This window comes from Nilaparvata lugens, chromosome 9, assembly GCF_014356525.2.
Source record: "Nilaparvata lugens isolate BPH chromosome 9, ASM1435652v1, whole genome shotgun sequence".
NCBI classification, from domain to species: domain Eukaryota; kingdom Metazoa; phylum Arthropoda; class Insecta; order Hemiptera; family Delphacidae; genus Nilaparvata; species Nilaparvata lugens.
Window position 1 is genome coordinate 26509326 of NC_052512.1, and position 17063 is coordinate 26526388.

Consider the following 17063-nt stretch of genomic DNA (forward strand, 5'->3'; position numbering starts at 1 on the left):
AGGAAAAGACTTAACAGAAGAAGAAAAAAAACAGTGAAAATGAAAAGAAACAGGAACAGAAAAAAATAAAAAGAAACAGAAAATAAATAAAAGTGGAAGAGAAGAAGAACAAAAGTGTATTTTAGAACACTTCAAGGAGAAGAGAATGAAATGGGAGCAGATGAAGATTGAGAGGAAAATATATATAGGAGTAAGAATTACATGGAGTGGAAGAAGGAAAGAAGTAATATGAAAGAGCACTAACAAGATGGAGGGGTCACGTGGACAAAACTTTTATCCTCTTGAGTGAGTGCGGCCCGGCCACATCTCCTATTTATTATCGAGAAGAAATCTTTATAAATATTGAGAGATATTTCGCGGTGTCTTATCACACCATTTCCCTCTCACTTTACTCCCACTTCCCCCATCTATCCTTCTCCTTCTTCTTTGTCTCAATCTGTGGCCAAACTTAGTTACAAATAACATTTTCTGCTGTTTTCTCCACGTCTCTCCTTAAGATGAAACCCTCATCTTTCCTCTAAGAATGAATGTGTCCCCAAGGTTTTGTGATATGGACCCCTGGCTTCCTTCTCTCTCTCTCTAAATATTTCCTCTCCTGTTGTTGGGATGCTACTACAAATGTCATATTTGAAGTGTCCAAAACTCAGCGGTTATCCTTATAGCTGCCATTTTGTTTTTTTCACTTAAAATTTTTATCTCAAGAACGAAATGTTGTATTGATCTGAAATTTGGCATGAATATTTATGCTATAAAGACTCAACTATAAAAAATAAAAAAAATTTTTTCGTTGAAATTTTTCAAAATGGCGGCCATTTTAAATTTTTGATGGCGAATATCTCGAAAACCGTCCATTTTACAGAAAATTTACAAGAGACAAAAAAGTTAGCAAATTTTTCACGATTCCAATGATACCTAATTTATTAAGATTGGTCGAAGAATAACAGAGAAATTAATTTTTTCGTACTGCATGCATGACCACTTTTCACCATTTAAAGATCAATATTAATTTTTTAATTCCAGATGTATTTAAGATGAAGCTTTGAAACTCGGTATGGCTCCATATGGGCAAACAGATGATTTTACAATGGTTTTCAGATGATAATGTTTGTCTTGTAAAAGTATTGTTGTTTCATTAAAAGTAAAGAACCAGATGTAGTGCTTCCTATTTCTTAGTCTCACGTTTCCTAGGTCTTATTTCTATCTTAAATTTCCAGTTTCAATATTTTCTTACGTTGCTTCTACACAAATATTTAATTATTGTAATGGAATTTAGTTCGCTGGAGTACACCGATATTCACTTCATGTATGGAGCAGCTCTTGGCAATGCGACCGAAGCAAGAAGATGTATGCAGCTGCATTCCAAACCGCCGTCTCCCTTCCGACAAGGTGTTCACAAGAACTCACAATCGGCTGAGAGAAGTGGTTCATTTGAACGGAACAGGGTAATTGCTGGTAGGCCTCGAGCAGTTCGAAATGTTGCTTTTGAAGAGGAAGTATTGCAGAAATTCGATTTCAATCCTAGAACGAGTACGAGAGCAGTTGCAAAGCAAATCAATTCAAGTGCTTCTTCTGTGTGGCGTGTACTAAACAAGGAAAGACTTCACCCCTTCCGCTTTCAAAAAGTTCACTCATTGGTTGAACGCGACTATGAGCCAAGAGTAAACTGTGCCCGTTGGTTTCTTCAGCAAGACATTATCCAACCAAATTTTCTAGAAAATGTGTTATTTACCGATGAGTCCAGCTTTACAAGAGAAGGAATCTTCAACTCTCGCAACAGTCACGTCTGGGCCTTAGACAATCCTCATGAGGTCAAAGTGCGTGGTTATCAGCATAGATTTTCGCTGAATGTTTGGACGGGTATCTTAGGTAATCGCGTGATTGGACCATACATTCTTCCTAATCGTCTGAATTCTCCCACGTACATTACTTTTTTAAGAGACATACTACCAGAACTTTTGGAAGATGTGCCTCTTGCAAACAGATATAATATTTGGTTTCAACATGATGGTGCCCCTGCTCATTTCGGAAATGTTGTTACGGACTTTCTGAACATGACCTATCGTCAGCGGTGGATTGGGCGGGGTGGACCAGTACCGTGGCCCGCACGTTCACCTGACCTCAACCCTTTAGATTTTTTTTTCTGGGGCCATATGAAAGACCTTGTTTACAGCACGCCAGTAGAAAACGAAGAAGACCTTGTGGCAAGAGTGGTTGCTGCAGCAGGTGCCATTCAAGATGATGAAAATGCTTTTATAGCAGTTCGACGGTCCATGATTGAAAGGTGCAGACTGTGTAATCAAGTTGAAGGACGGCATTTTGAGCAATTGCTGCATTAGTATCAGTGAACCGATTTGAGTGAAATTAATATTTTTCAATGTAAAATAAAATTTGGAGGAAAGTTATTCTTGTATATTTCTGTAATAAGAACGGTTTTCATGAAATTATAAAAAAAATTAATATTGATCTTTAAATGGTGAAAAGTGGTCATGCATGCAGTACGAAAAAAATTAATTTCTCTGTTATTCTTCGACCAATCTTAATAAATTAGGTATCATTGGAATCGTGAAAAAATTTGCTAACTTTTTTGTCTCTTGTAAATTTTCTGTAAAATGGACGGTTTTCGAGATATTCGCCATCAAAAATTTAAAATGGCCGCCATTTTGAAAAATTTCAACGAAAAAATTTTTTTTTATTTTTTATAGTTGAGTCTTTATAGCATAAATATTCATGCCAAATTTCAGATCAATACAACATTTCGTTCTTGAGATAAAAATTTTTAAGTGAAAAAAACAAAATGGCAGCTATAAGGATAACCGCTGAGTTTTGGACACTTCAAATATGACATTTGTAGTCTCCTAGCATCCAGGTACAATACCCTAAAATTCTCGACACTACTTCTGAAACACTCTGTATAGTATTTCAAATATATAGATATAATTTCTCGTGCTAAAATACCCCAATGGCGGCCTTCAATTTCAAGTAAGAGCTATTATTGGGAAGGCATAGGCATTGTGGGTGTATATTTCTTTAAGGTCTTTGGATCTACGTAGGGACTGGAAAACAGCTGCTTTCTGTGCAGTTTGGCGAAAACATTATATATAAGGAACTTCTCGAAGTTACGGTATTGGTCGCAACTGGAAGGTTGCATCAAAGTTGGTTGGATACAGAATAATTTTCCTATTCCTTATTCCTTATCCATAACCCACTCAATTTGAAATCTCCCGCTTGAAATAACCCATCATGCCAATATATAAAAAATAATAATAAAATAAAACATATATATTTAACAATAACAATAAAAATAAAAATAAATTTAATTCCAATTCAATTCTATAATTCCATTTTCTAATTTTATTCTACTTCATTTTGGATTTCTAATTTCAAATCTCCTCTTTTCTATCAATTCATAATCTCCACCTTTCCTTATCCATAACCCACTCAAATTTGAAATCTCCCGCTTGAAATAACCCATCATGGCCATAATATAAAAAAATAATAATAAAATAAAACTATATATATTTAAAACAATAACAATAAAAATAAAAATAAATTTAATTCCAATTCAATTCTATAATTCCATTTTCTAATTTTATTCTACTTCATTTTGGATTTCTAATTTCAAATCTCCTCTTTTCTATCAATTCATAATCTCCCTCCACCTTTCCTTATCCATAACCCACTCAAATTTGAAATCTCCCGCTCGAAATAACCCATCATGGCCCACCAACTGATCCCATAGTGCTCCTTCAATCAGTGCGCCTCCATTCGTCTGTGCTCTATGGTCTGCACAACGTCTCTACCGCGTCTCTGTGGTCACGACCGTTAGAATGTTCAAATCTGCACCACTTCACTTCCTGGTTGTTTGACAAAGGTGGCCCAGCTCCCGAAAATTCTTGTTCAAATGTAAGTTTTTAAGTGTTTTTAATCTATCCGTGTAGTGTGTATCCTGTTTATATTTTTATTACAAAACTTTAAAGTGTTTTCTTTTCTATATATATATATATATATATATATATATATTATATATATATTAGATATATATTTATATGGGATTGGGAACACTTCAAATAGATGGAAACTGTTGTAGATATAATATTTTAACTTCCAGGATAAGTTATTGGTCGAATACTCTACATTTTAACGTACAACTGAATTTCAACACCTTATAAGGGGGTGACTTGAGGGTTGTAACACGAATATTTTTAATGTAAACACCCATTGTGTGATACATAGATTTCAAGGCTTTTTGAAACAGGAAAGATATTTATTTATTTATTTATTTATATTTTTTAAAAGATACTCTTAGTTTATATAGAATGTTCTATCTAAAATACTTAATAAGAATGTTCTATGATACTCTTATCGAAAATGGCGGCTGATTAAGATTTATCAATTATTTCTTTAAAAACTCCAACCTCAATCACCTGCCATTTTGGATACAAGTATCATAGAACATTTTTATCGATGATTGATTGGGAGAGAAAAACTAAGAATAGTACAAGGAGTATCCTTAGTTTTTCTCTCCCAATCAATCATCGATAAAAATGTTCTATGATACTTGTATCCAAAATGGCAGGTGATTGAGGTTGGAGTTTTTAAAGAAATAATTGATAAATCTTAATCAGCCGCCATTTTCGATGAGAGTATCATAGAACATTCTTATTAATGAAATTTTCCTCGTTTTGAGAAGGCCTTTAAAATTATGTTCCACACAATGGATGTTAACATTCAAAATATTTGAGTTACAACCCCTCAATTCCTTAAAAACTAAAACTTCAATCAGCCGTCATTTTGGATCGTAGAACATTCTTATCGATGTCATCTTCCTTGTTTTAAAAATACATTTAAAACTATGTACCACACAATGGGTGTTTACATTTAAAGTATTCGAGTAACAACCCCTAAGTCACCCCCTTATGAGGGGTTGAAATTCACTTGTACGTCAAAAAGTGGAGTATTCGACCAATAACTTATCCTGAGAGTTACAGTATTATATCTACAACAGTTTCCAATTTATTGAAGGGTTCCCATACATTTGATTCACTCTGTATACCTCTATAATACTGAATACCGCTAGGAAACTGAGATGGAGAATTGAATAAACTTTGGAGGGTGAAAGTTGACCAATTGGGGAGAAATTTTTGGAAAACAATGTTGCTCGAATTTCAAGTACAATCAGGAAAAAACCTTGAATGAAAGGAAGAGAAATTCAAAAATCTGGTGTGGTACACTCACACAACTTTCCTTGCTCATTGATCTATAAGCCTCATTCTTAAACGAGGATGATCTAGGGGAATAACATTATGCCGATTGGCGGCTAAATAATTTTATTAAAACTTCGATTATACTTTTGTTTTTGTTTTCGGAGTACATTTTCCTTTGTTTGAATTATGAAATTTGAGGATTTTTTAAAAGTTGTCAAAACAGCTGTTCTATACAAATAAAATATCGACTTGTGTTGTTTTGAATAAACTGCTCTACCCACCTACCTCAAGCACGAGAAAGAGGCTACAATAGTTATTTGTGCAACTAGTGCGCAAAGTGTCAGTTTGCTGCACCGAAAGAAACGTTTACGGCTCGGGCGGAATGGTTTCTTGAGTGCAGCAGAGGAGCTTTGCGCACGTATTTCACATTAAGTTTTTCCTACAGTTACCATTGAATATGAAAAGTGGGTAATTATGGGTAAAATTGCCTGAAATGCATCAAATGTTTTTCTGTGTAATTTTATTATTGATAAAACCTTAATTTATTGTCAATTGAATAAAAATGTTGTCGTTGGTATAATATATAACTAATAATTAGCGCGTTGTGCTTGGTTGCACCTCTGCTCACTATAGCACCACAGCAGTCACTGTTACCAACTTCATTTGATTTTGCTGCACTGTTGCTCCATATAACCTACTAAGTATTTTGCGTTGCCATGTTGCAAATCTGGAGTGCAGAAAAATTTTTCCCGCACTAGAGCGGAAAAGTGATTCTTTGCGTTCTGTAATCAGTGCAGCAATGGCCATTTTTCAACGTAACTGTAGGAAAAGTAAATTTCTCAAGGATGGGGTGGACCCCCTGTTAGTTTCTCAGGGAGAAGACTCATGCTAGTTAATAGAGCTGATATATACATGGTATGGATTTGGAAAAAATCGGTCAAGTCTTCTCAAAAATGAAAATCGTGAAAAACATGGTTTTTTAGTGATTATCCGCCATTTTTCTCAAGAATATTACGGAGCTCCAGCAATATCCCCAGAAATAAGACTCATGTCAGTTGATAGGCTTATAAATAGCTATCCATGGTATAAATTTGAAGAGAATCGTTAGAGCCGTTTTCGAGAAAACCATGAAAAAACATGTTTTTTTAGTGATTATTCGCCATTTTTCTCAAGAATATTACGGTGCTCCTGCAATTTTCCCAGAAATGAGACTCATGTCAGTTGATAGGGCTTATAAATAGCTATCCATGGTATAAATTTGAAGAGAATCGTTAGAGCCGTTTTCGAGAAAACCATGAAAAAACATGTTTTTTTAGTGATTATTCGCCATTTTTCTCAAGAATATTACGGTGCTCCTGCAATTTTCCCAGAAATGAGACTTTCATGTCAGTTGATAGGGCTTATGAATAGCTATCTTGGGTATAAATTTGAAGAAAATCGTTAGAGCCGTTTTCAAAAATACCGTGAAAAACATGGCTTTTTAGTCATTATCCACCATTTTGAATTGAATTTCTTATTGTCAGATACTCATGGTATAAGGACCTTAAGTTTAAAATTTCAAGTCAATCGGTTATTAAGGAATGGAGTTATCATGTTCACAGAGACACACACAGACCAACACCCAAAAATCATGTTTTTGGACTCAGGGGACCTTGAAACGTATAAAAAACATGAAATTGGGGTACCTTAATTTTTTTTTGGAAAGCAATACTCTCCTTACCTATGGTAATAGGGCAAGGAAAGTAATGGAACGTATAGAAAACATGAAATTAGGGTACCTTAATTTTTTTGGAAATTAATACTTTCCTTACGCTATGGTAATAGGGCAAGGAAAGTAAAAATGGTGAAAATTCAAAATTCATGAATTTATTTTGAAAGCTCATAGAGTTTCTAGGATGGAACCAGAAGTATTCACCCGAAAAACATCAAAGGCTTGTATAATGTCTCAAGGGGACAATTTCAGCGTGCATTAACACTTTTCAGCGTAGGAAGTGGAAATTTCTTGAATAAGTTTTAATTGGCGAATGGAAGGGTAGTAAGTTGACTGGTAAGTATTAAAAGGACTTTATTAAATCCGACGAAGGATGTTAAGTCTCTTACTAGCGAGCAGAGAGGGTGAGTGAGACAGGGGAAGAGAGAGAGACGGTGATGATGATGATGAAGAAGAAGGAGAAGAATGAGTAGGAGGTGGAGGAGGAGGAGGAGGATGAGATGATGAAGAAGAATAAGAAGAAGAAGAAGAAGAACGAGTAGGTTGTGGAGGAGAAGGAAGAGATTAAGAAGAAGAAGAAGAAGAAGGAAGAAGAAGAAGAAGAAGAAGAAGAAGAAGAAGAAGAAGAAGAAGAAGGTGTAGGAGGAGAAGAAAGAGATGATGAAGAAGAAGAAGAAGAAGAATAAGAAGAAGAAGAATGAGAAGAAAAAGAAGAAGAAGAAGGTGTAGGAGGAGAAGAAAGAGATGATGAAGAAGAAGAAGAAGAAGAAGAAGAAGAAGAATAAGAAGAAGAAGAATAAGAAGAAAAAGAAGAAGAAGAAGAAGAAGGAGTAGGAGGAGAAGAAGAAGAAGAAGAAGAAGAAGAAGAAGAAGGAGTAGGAGGAGAAGAAAGAGATAAAGAAGAAGAAGAAGAAGAAGAAGAAGAAGAAGAAGAAGAAGAAGAAAATGAGTAGGAGGAGGAGGTGATGGAGGAGGAAGAGATGAAGAAGAAGAAGAAGAAGAAGAAGAACAAGTTGAAGAATGAGAAGGAGGAGGAGGCGAGGAGGTAGTGAGGGGTAGGAAGAGGAGGAGTTGAAGAAGAAGAAGTAAAAGGAGGAAGTGATGAAGAAGAATAAGGAGAAAAAGATGAAGGAGAAGAAGAAGAAGTTGAAGAATGAGGAAGAGGAGAAGGAAGAGGAAGAGTAGAAGAAGAAGAAGAAGAAGAAGAAGAAGAAGAAGAAGAAGAAGAAGAAGAAGAAGAAGATGATGAAGAAGAAGAAGAAGAAGAAGTTGAAGAATAAGAAGGAGGAGGATGCGAGGAGGTGGAGAGGGGGAGGAAGAGGAAGAGTTGAAGAAGAAGAAAAAGGAGGAAGTGATGAAGAAGAATAAGGAGAAGATGATGAAGAAGAAGAAGAAAGAGGAGGAGAAGAAGAAGAAGGAGGAGAAGAAGAAGAAGAAGAAGAAGAAGAAGAAGAAGAAGAAGAAGAAGAACAAGTTGAAGAATGAGAAGGAGGAGGAGGCGAGGAGGTAGTGAGGGGTAGGAAGAGGAGGAGTTGAAGAAGAAGAAGTAAAAGGAGGAAGTGATGAAGAAGAATAAGGAGAAAAAGATGAAGGAGAAGAAGAAGAAGTTGAAGAATGAGGACGAGGAGAAGGAAGAGGAAGAGTAGAAGAAGAAGAAGAAGATGAAGAAGAAGAAGAAGAGGAAGAAGAAGAAGAAGATGATGAAGAAGAAGAAGAAGAAGTTGAAGAATAAGAAGAAGGAGGATGCGAGGAGGTGGAGAGGGGGAGGAAGAGGAAGAGTTGAAGAAGAAGAAAAAGGAGGAAGTGATGAAGAAGAATAAGGAGAAGATGATGAAGAAGAAGAAGAAAGAGGAGGAGAAGAAGAAGAAGGAGGAGAAGAAGAAGAAGAAGAAGATGAAGAAGAAGAAGAAGAAGAAGAAGAAGAAGAAGAAGAAGAAGAAGAAGATGAAGAAGAAGAAGAAGAAGAAAAATATAATGAATAAAAGAATGAAAGAAGAAGAAAAATATAATGAATAAAAGAATGAAAGAAGAAGGTGTCAAAACTTTCGCAGCAATTTAACATGAAAAAGAATATCTTCTGTACAGTGACTGATATGAAAATTGTTTTATCTTGCGAAGGGTGGCTCGAAAATTAGAAGTAGGAGTTTGAGGGCGGAAAAGGGTGGAAGGAAAAGACACATAAAAACACGCTAAGAAGAATTAATAAGGACAAGAAAAGAGGTTAAACTGCAAGAATGGAGCTGCGTCGGTGTCGGATCTTTTTAAAGGTCCCCAGACGACAGTTAAAAGACGCCAAATGAAGGCTGTTGCATATTCTAGCTTCTGTCTCCCCTCCCTTCTATTTATTTCCCTTTTCTTTTTTACATATCCTCATTGCACCTCTCTTCTTCTTCTTCTCCTTTGTCACTCCTTCTTCTTTTTCTTCTTCTTGTTCTTCCTCTTCATCTTCTTCTTCTTCTTCTTCTTCTTCTTCTTCTTCTTCTACTTCTTCTTCTTCTTCGTCTTCTTCTTTTGTTCGTACAAGTCTGTACGCAGCTTTACAATAGCTTACTATCACAAGATTAACAAATTTTAGGAATAATGTATATTAGAAATATGTTAGAATATAGTTCATATTAGTATAATGCGTGATATTTTTTAGAAAAATCTGGTGTGGGGCACTCACACAACTTTCCTTGCTCATTGAACTGTAAGCCCCATTCTTAAAGGATAATAATTTAGGGGAATAACATAATGACGATTGGCGGCAACATATTTGCAACTACGATCAGACTACTGTATATGTGTATAAATATAATTGTTTCAGAGTAATTTTTTGTGTAAATTGTGAAATTCGATGACATTTTTTTAAAAGTCGTCAAAACAGCTGTTCTACAGATGAAATATCACGATTATGTGTTCTTTTTATGAACTGCGCTACCTACCTACCTCATGCACGAGAAGGGGGTTACAAAGTCCATTTCTCAAGGATGGGGTGGACCCCCCATTAGTTTCCCAGAAAGGAGACTCATGCCAGTTAATAGAGCTGATAAATGACTATACAGGGTATGAATTTGAAGAAAAAACTGTGAAGTCATTTTTGAGAAAATCGTGAAAAATATGGTTTTTTAGTAATTATCCGCCATTTTTCTCAAGAATATAACGGAGCTCCAGCAATTTTCCCAGAAATGAAACTCATGTCAGTTGATAGGGCTTATAAATAGCTATCCATGGTATGGATTTGAATAAAATCGTTAGAGCCGTTTTTGATAAAAACATGGTTTTGTAACAATTATCCGTCATTTTTTCCGCCATTTTGAATTGAATATCTTATTGTCGGATCCTCATGGTATAAGACCTTAAGTTTAAAATTTCAAATCAATCGTTTAATTAGGAATGGAGTTATGGTGTTCACAGACCAACACCCAAAAATCATGTTTTTGGACTCAGGGGAACTTGAAACGTATAGAAAACATTGAATTAGGGTACCTTAATTCTTTTTGGAAAGCAATACTTCCCTTACCTATGATAATAGGGCAAGGAAAGTGAAAAGATAGCTCTAGACGAGTAGCTTTCTCCACCAAATGAAGTTCAATCATAAAAATGAATAAATACAGTATATTGATATCCTGATTATTAAATCCCAATAATTTTTTCCCCAATACGTATGGCAGATACATATACACATGTAGTTCATAAGTCTCAAATCTCAAATGTCAACACATTCATATTGTAGATTATAATTCGTTTGAGATGTTGTATATTGCTTGGTTTCGAGAATATAAGTTTGTCTGACTGAATGTACATAATTAAATTTGGAAGCGAAATATAATTACTCGTATATTGATATTTTATAAGTCACAAATGACCAATTCAAATCAAATTATGAAAATTCTCAGAATAATCTTCACTTTAATATAGGAAAGAACTGGCTTATACACGTATGGGATAGGAGAATTATGTTTGACGCATCATCAAGTCTGAACTACTGGACTGATAAACTTGAAATTTTCCATATAGACTATGATAATTCTAAAGTCTTATATTGGCGTTCGAAGGAGCCTCCTTTTCCTTTTGTATTATCCTTAAAATGCAAAATTTCAAAAAAACATTATTATTTATACGTCGACGTGAAATTTAAAAAGGAACATACTCTTAATTTTTAGTAGTTCTGTGAACAGTAGACCTCACGCAGTATTCTCATCCACAAGTACCTGACTGGACAGACTGTCTACTAACTTTGCCTGATTGAAACTATAGACCTTATGGAAGTAAAGTAATAGACTGGCTTCTCCACACATCTGTGTAATCACTTGTCAGCTGATTTATGATGAATAATGCTATAGTCTGATTTTCAATCTAATATTGGCGTATGAAGGGAGTTCTTTTCCCTTTTATAATTATCCTTGAAATGCAAAATTTCCAAAAATCTTGTATATACGTCGACGCGCAATCAAAAAAGGAACATACCTGTCAAATTTCATGTGAATCTATTACCGCGTTTCGCCGTGAATGCGAAACATATGAACATTTAAACATTCAAACATTAAGAGAAATCGACTTAAATCTTAGACCTCACTTCGTTTGGTGAATTAACTGAGAGTGGTTATAGGCCAATTTTCAATTTTTCAAGATTTTATTATGTCAAGGTTTCACTTTGTCAAGTTTTAAACTTATCTTATTCATAAATTCCTAGTTTATATATATTTTGGACTGAAAATTGGCAAAACTTATGAAGTGATAAACATGACCTATTTTTGGCCAATTTCTATCCAAATTTGGGGAGGGAACAGTTTTGGGCTTTAAGCCTGTTGTTCCTCTCACAATCATTCATAGTTGAATTATATTGTATCTATCAATGAATAAAATAGACCCTTGCGGAGCACGGGTTACCTGCTAGTTAATTATAATTGATAGCACTCACCTATTCCCATCTCATAGTAGAGGTGATCAGATGATACCATTCAGTAGGGTGATTTAGGAAATCCGAAATTCTCCAACTTGTTTTTCGAAAGTTTCACACACACTTGATTCAAAAATTGTCACTCTGTCACTCGAATCTACAGAATCGCTGGACTGTGAAAACACCTCAAATCCGTTTCAATTTCCTTCGAGCTCGAAAAGTTTCAGAAGAAGTTTTCCAATTGAACGACGCTGCTGGTTCCTTCGGGAAGGATTATTGCAATTCGGCGCACCTGAAATAATTTAAAGAGATTACTGAAATATTGCAATTATACAAATGCTAATGATTTAATAATTATGATTATCAAATGAAAATTCGAATTAGATGCTGTAAATCACCCCGATGACTTCTGCTACTGCAAATTATATTGAAATAGTATCTTACGTCACATGGACGGGAAGGGGCTTTTTGCAGGCGAGAATGTCGTTCCTAGTCGAGGCGTTAGCCGAGAGTAGAATTTCATTCGAGCACTACAGAAGACATTCACATCCATGTAACATGCACTTTTTCTGCCAAAATAATCTAAAGAAGAATAATTGAGTATTAGAAAACATTACCTGCTTGTGATGAATTTACTACATGCATTCTATAATATAACCTAGTTTACAAATTCCAAATCAGGAGTTTCGTGGAAGTTGACAAAACTTCCACCTGGAGCGCTGAAGGTGTTTTTTTTGTAGCAGTTTTGCTGTTTTCTATTTCGGAACTAGGAAACATACTCGACTGTGAAGAAAACATATCGTTTCATTTCAGTAGAGTATGCTGACGGCATTAAGCAGGAAGGAACCAACCCACAAAATTCAAATTATTGAGTTTGGTTCACCAGTGCATTATTCATGCCAGTTTGTACATTTAGCTGAATGGAACCAACTCTCAATCAGCTGGAAATATTTTTTTTTTAGTTTTATTTTATTTCTGGAAATTGTATTTGCTGTAGTAGTTTTAACAGAAAAGAACCAAGCTTGGTTCTTTAATAAACATACTACAACAATTTGATAGTATAGAACCAAGTGGGTTGGCTCCCGATTTTTGAACAGATAAACCTATGAAATATTTCTTCAGAGAGGAACCAAGTGGGTTGGTTCTGTTCAGCTTTATACTGTATGTGCTACAACATCAGCTGTCATCACTGTCATCAGCTTTAATACTGTGTTGCTATTCAGGTTATGTCTGATTAGAAGATTCAGTTGTTTATAGTAAGTCGAAAAGAATGTCAAGAGGACAATACTTGGTGGATTTGGCCAAAAGAAAACAGTAAGCTTCTTTCTCAGTTTATTTTCCTCAGTTAAACGTCTTTATTATTATTAGTGTTTTTCAGAAGTCAGTTTTAAGGTTAAGCAACTCCTATGAAACTGGGCCTGATTGACTATGAAAATAGGCCTATATCAATGAAATAATTTTTATTAAATTTTTTAAATTTATTGTAGGCATAATTTTATTTTACATGCCCATTTGGCGTCAAATTTCTAGTTGCAACCAATTTGATATGTTATTCTGATGATAAAAACATACAAGTTTCGCGGCGCTCACACAGGTTAATAAATAAATAATCGAGTTCAAACTTTAAAGTATCACAAATTTGAAGCCTGAACACACAATAAATGCATGAACAAGCATAATCCTACATTATTATAATTATTATGCATTTATTTCAGGCGAGTCAATCAACAAGGACTTTGATCAACCAAAGCCATCCAATCAAGGCCTATTTGAATCACCTGATAAAGGTAATATATTTATTTGAGATGTACTTCTAGGCCTATATGTTTAAAAGTAATACAGTAAAATGAGCAAAGAATTATTTCAATACTCTTGTCAAAATTTGTTAACATCTATGGATAAGGTTTCGGCTTGATATTTTAAAATAATATTGTAATATAAGGTTAAGTGGAAGAAAGACTTGATAGTCTTAACTTCGCCTTTAATAAATAATTTTTGAATTGAATATAAGACAAGCAAGAAAACAACAAAGATTACTCTCTTATAAATCCAGCTACCATACCTCAATGGTTGGGTTATGAAGTAGTGATTAAATAACTACATAATGGACTCCTGTATTAGCTACCGCACTAGTAGATACCCGCAACTAGATTCACTAAAACACTAGGAGCGCACTCCAAATGAGAGGAAATTGAATGAAATTAAATTTGATGTATCTTTGTTTTCACTAAAAAACATTCCCTATATCCAGCGCACATGGCAAAACAGGTGTAATGGACATTGATGTAATTTCAAATAATGATGATCCGGAATTCTTAGAAGCCCTGCAGCATGGACAAATAATTATATATCAAGATCATTTACCAGCTGAAGTAAAAGATCATACTTCAACAGAATTAGACTGCAATGAAAATACCTCTCTTTTAGCAAATGCAGTAGTGCAAGATAGTGTTTTAAATATTTCTAGTTTAACTGATTTAGGCCTACTGAATAACAGTGATCTGATAAATACGCTAGATGATGAAGGCATTCAGTCTAACAATACGATTGAAACATCAAAATCTTACTATAATGATCCTGACTGGACACCAGTTTTTGACAACAGTTATCATTCAGACAAAAGTGGAAGTGATTCGGACAAATGTGAAGAAAACTTTGAAAATAATAATGATGAAGAAACTATCAACAACGGATTACAAGGTACGGCCAACTCTGATAGAAAAGCAAGAGGAAGAAAAAGAAAGTTTCCAGAACAAAACAAAGAAATCGCAAAAAAGAGAAAAAATAGCAATCTTACATATTACAACAGCAGAGGCAACCTTCAAGAAAAAAAGCAATTTATAGATGTCCAATGTACTTGTAAACAAAAGTGCTATGATAGTGTAAGTAAAGCTATTAGAACATCAGAATATGATAAATTTTGGGAACTGGCTGACTACAATGCCCAAAACCTATACATAACATCATGTGTTAAAGAAGATGTAAAAAAACGTACCTATGGAAGGGATACATCAAAGAGAACATTTTCAAGGGTTTATAAATTACGAAATATACCTGTTTGTCGACAAATGTTCACATCAACTCTCAGAATTTCTTCAAAAAGGGTGAATACAGCACTTGTTAAAATGAGGTCAAATATTTTGCAAGACAGACGTGGACGTGACCAAGGAGGTAGAAACCAATTAACTGATGACCAATAATCATGTTAAAGATCAAATCAACAAAATCCCAAAGTACAAGTCACATTATAGAAGGGAAAACAATGATTGTGATTTTTTGCCACCCGAAATGACACTGCAAAAAATGTACAACAAGTATATTGAAGAAAAAATTGAAACTTGTTCTCTTCAAAAGGAGTACAGTATAAGACAGTTCAGCTGTGCAAATCAAGAAGAAAGAAAAGGAATAATAAAAAGTATTAATGCTGTAAGCTTTTCTTCTTATAGAAAAATATTCTTAAAGCACTTCAATTTGAAATTTAAACCGCTCAAGAAAGACACGTGCAACACCTGCGATAGTTTTGCAGCGAGAATAAAATCTGCATCTGAAGAAGAGAAGATTGAATTACAAGAAGAGCATAATAAACATTTAGACTTGGCTAATGAAGCTAGACAACAGCTAAAAGAGGACGGTAAACAAGCAAAGCAAAATAACAAACTTGAATGCCTTACTTTTGATTTGGAGAAAACACTCCCTTTGCCTCGAATCCCTACAAATGTAATTTTCTATAAGAGGCAACTTTGGTTCTATAATGCTGGTGTGCATTCACTGGGAACTGGGAGGGGGTTTTGTTATGTATGGACTGAGAGTGAAGCAGGAAGAGGGGCACAGGAGATTGGTTCCTGTCTTCTCAAACACATTGAAAATTATGTGGGAAGAGAGGTAGAAGACTTAGTACTCTGGAGCGATTCATGCGGTGGACAAAACCGGAATGTGAAAATTGTCCTGATCTTGAAAGCTTGTCTTGAGGCCCACCCTTCCTTAAAAACAGTATCCTTGAAGTTTTTAATGCCTGGTCATAGCTTTCTGCCGAATGATGCAGACTTTTCTGATATAGAATCGGCTCTAAAACATGTGCAAAGATTGTACTTGCCTCAAGATTACATAGAGGTGATTAAAAATTGTAGAAGAAAGAAACCTTTCTGTGTTAGTAAAATGGGAGCAACAGATTTTATCGGAACTGCACACTTGGAAAAAAAAAATTGTGTATAGGAAACAAACAGATGAAGAGAGCCCAAAGAAAATAAGTTGGTTGAAAATTCGAGAGATCCATCTGAAAAAAGAAGAACCAATGAAGATATTTTCTAGGACAGATTTTACATCGACGTATAATGTCATTGACATCGAGAAAAAACCAACAAAGGGACGTAAATCTACGGATGCTCAGTTGAGTTTCAAGGATACGCTGATTCCCTTATGGCCAACTGGGAAAGAAATTGCTGCACCAAAGCTGAAGGACCTCAAATCAATATTACATCTGATTCCCAGCGATGCCAAACCATTCTATCAATCACTTCATGGCGATAGATCAGTGATTGATGATATTGATGGTTATAGTGGTCATCTGGATTTTGAAGTTGAAGTTGAGGATGAAAATACAGCCTAAAGCAGTATTTTCCAATAGATTTAAACATTTTTGTAAGTAAAGATTTAAGATGTTCATGATTTTACAATAATAAACGCATTTTCTTGTGAATGTTCTGTTTTGATTATTTTATCCTGCTGTATAACTCACTTTTGAATTTTTTCAGAAAGGAACCAAACCTCAGTGCTCTTTCTGCAAAATAAAGTTACTCATTTTTCATTTAATGCAGAAAGGAACCAACCCACAAAAAGTTTAGATATAAAATGAAATACTGAATTTGAAGGCAAAATAACTTTATTAAAAAACAAATAAAAATACTAGTGATTCAGTACAAAAAAAAAGAGTTATATCCCATTCATATTACATTTACAGTATCAATTAAACTTTGGTGGCTGTTTTCCCAAAACTGTCCATGTGTTGATTGGTTCCTTTCTGCTTAATGCCGTCCTAATGAGAATCATATGTTTATTTGTTCTGCAAACAGCTGTTTACCGGCTTGATTTCATGCATGGAAAAAATCTGAAATTGAATGACTATGACAAGATAGTTATTTGTATATCTAGAGTGAAAAGTACGACTTTTTCTCCCTGTGGGAAAAAGTTTGAAGCCCGAGGCGTAGCCGAGGGCAGCAATTTTCCTGCGGGAGAAAAAGTATTTTTCGCTTGTGATGTACACAACATT

The 17063-nt window shown here is 34.8% G+C and overlaps 1 protein-coding gene across 1 annotated transcript in view; it reads right to left on the reverse strand.

The window, feature by feature from the left end:
• LOC111055928 (zinc finger protein basonuclin-2-like) overlaps positions 1-17063 on the reverse strand; it is a 436060-nt gene that overhangs the window by 408630 nt on the left and 10367 nt on the right. The window contains exon 2 of the mRNA XM_039435714.1: positions 11819-12089. Coding sequence (XP_039291648.1) covers positions 11819-11858 — 40 coding nt within the window. The 5' untranslated portion in view covers positions 11859-12089. The remainder of the gene's footprint in view (positions 1-11818; positions 12090-17063) is intronic.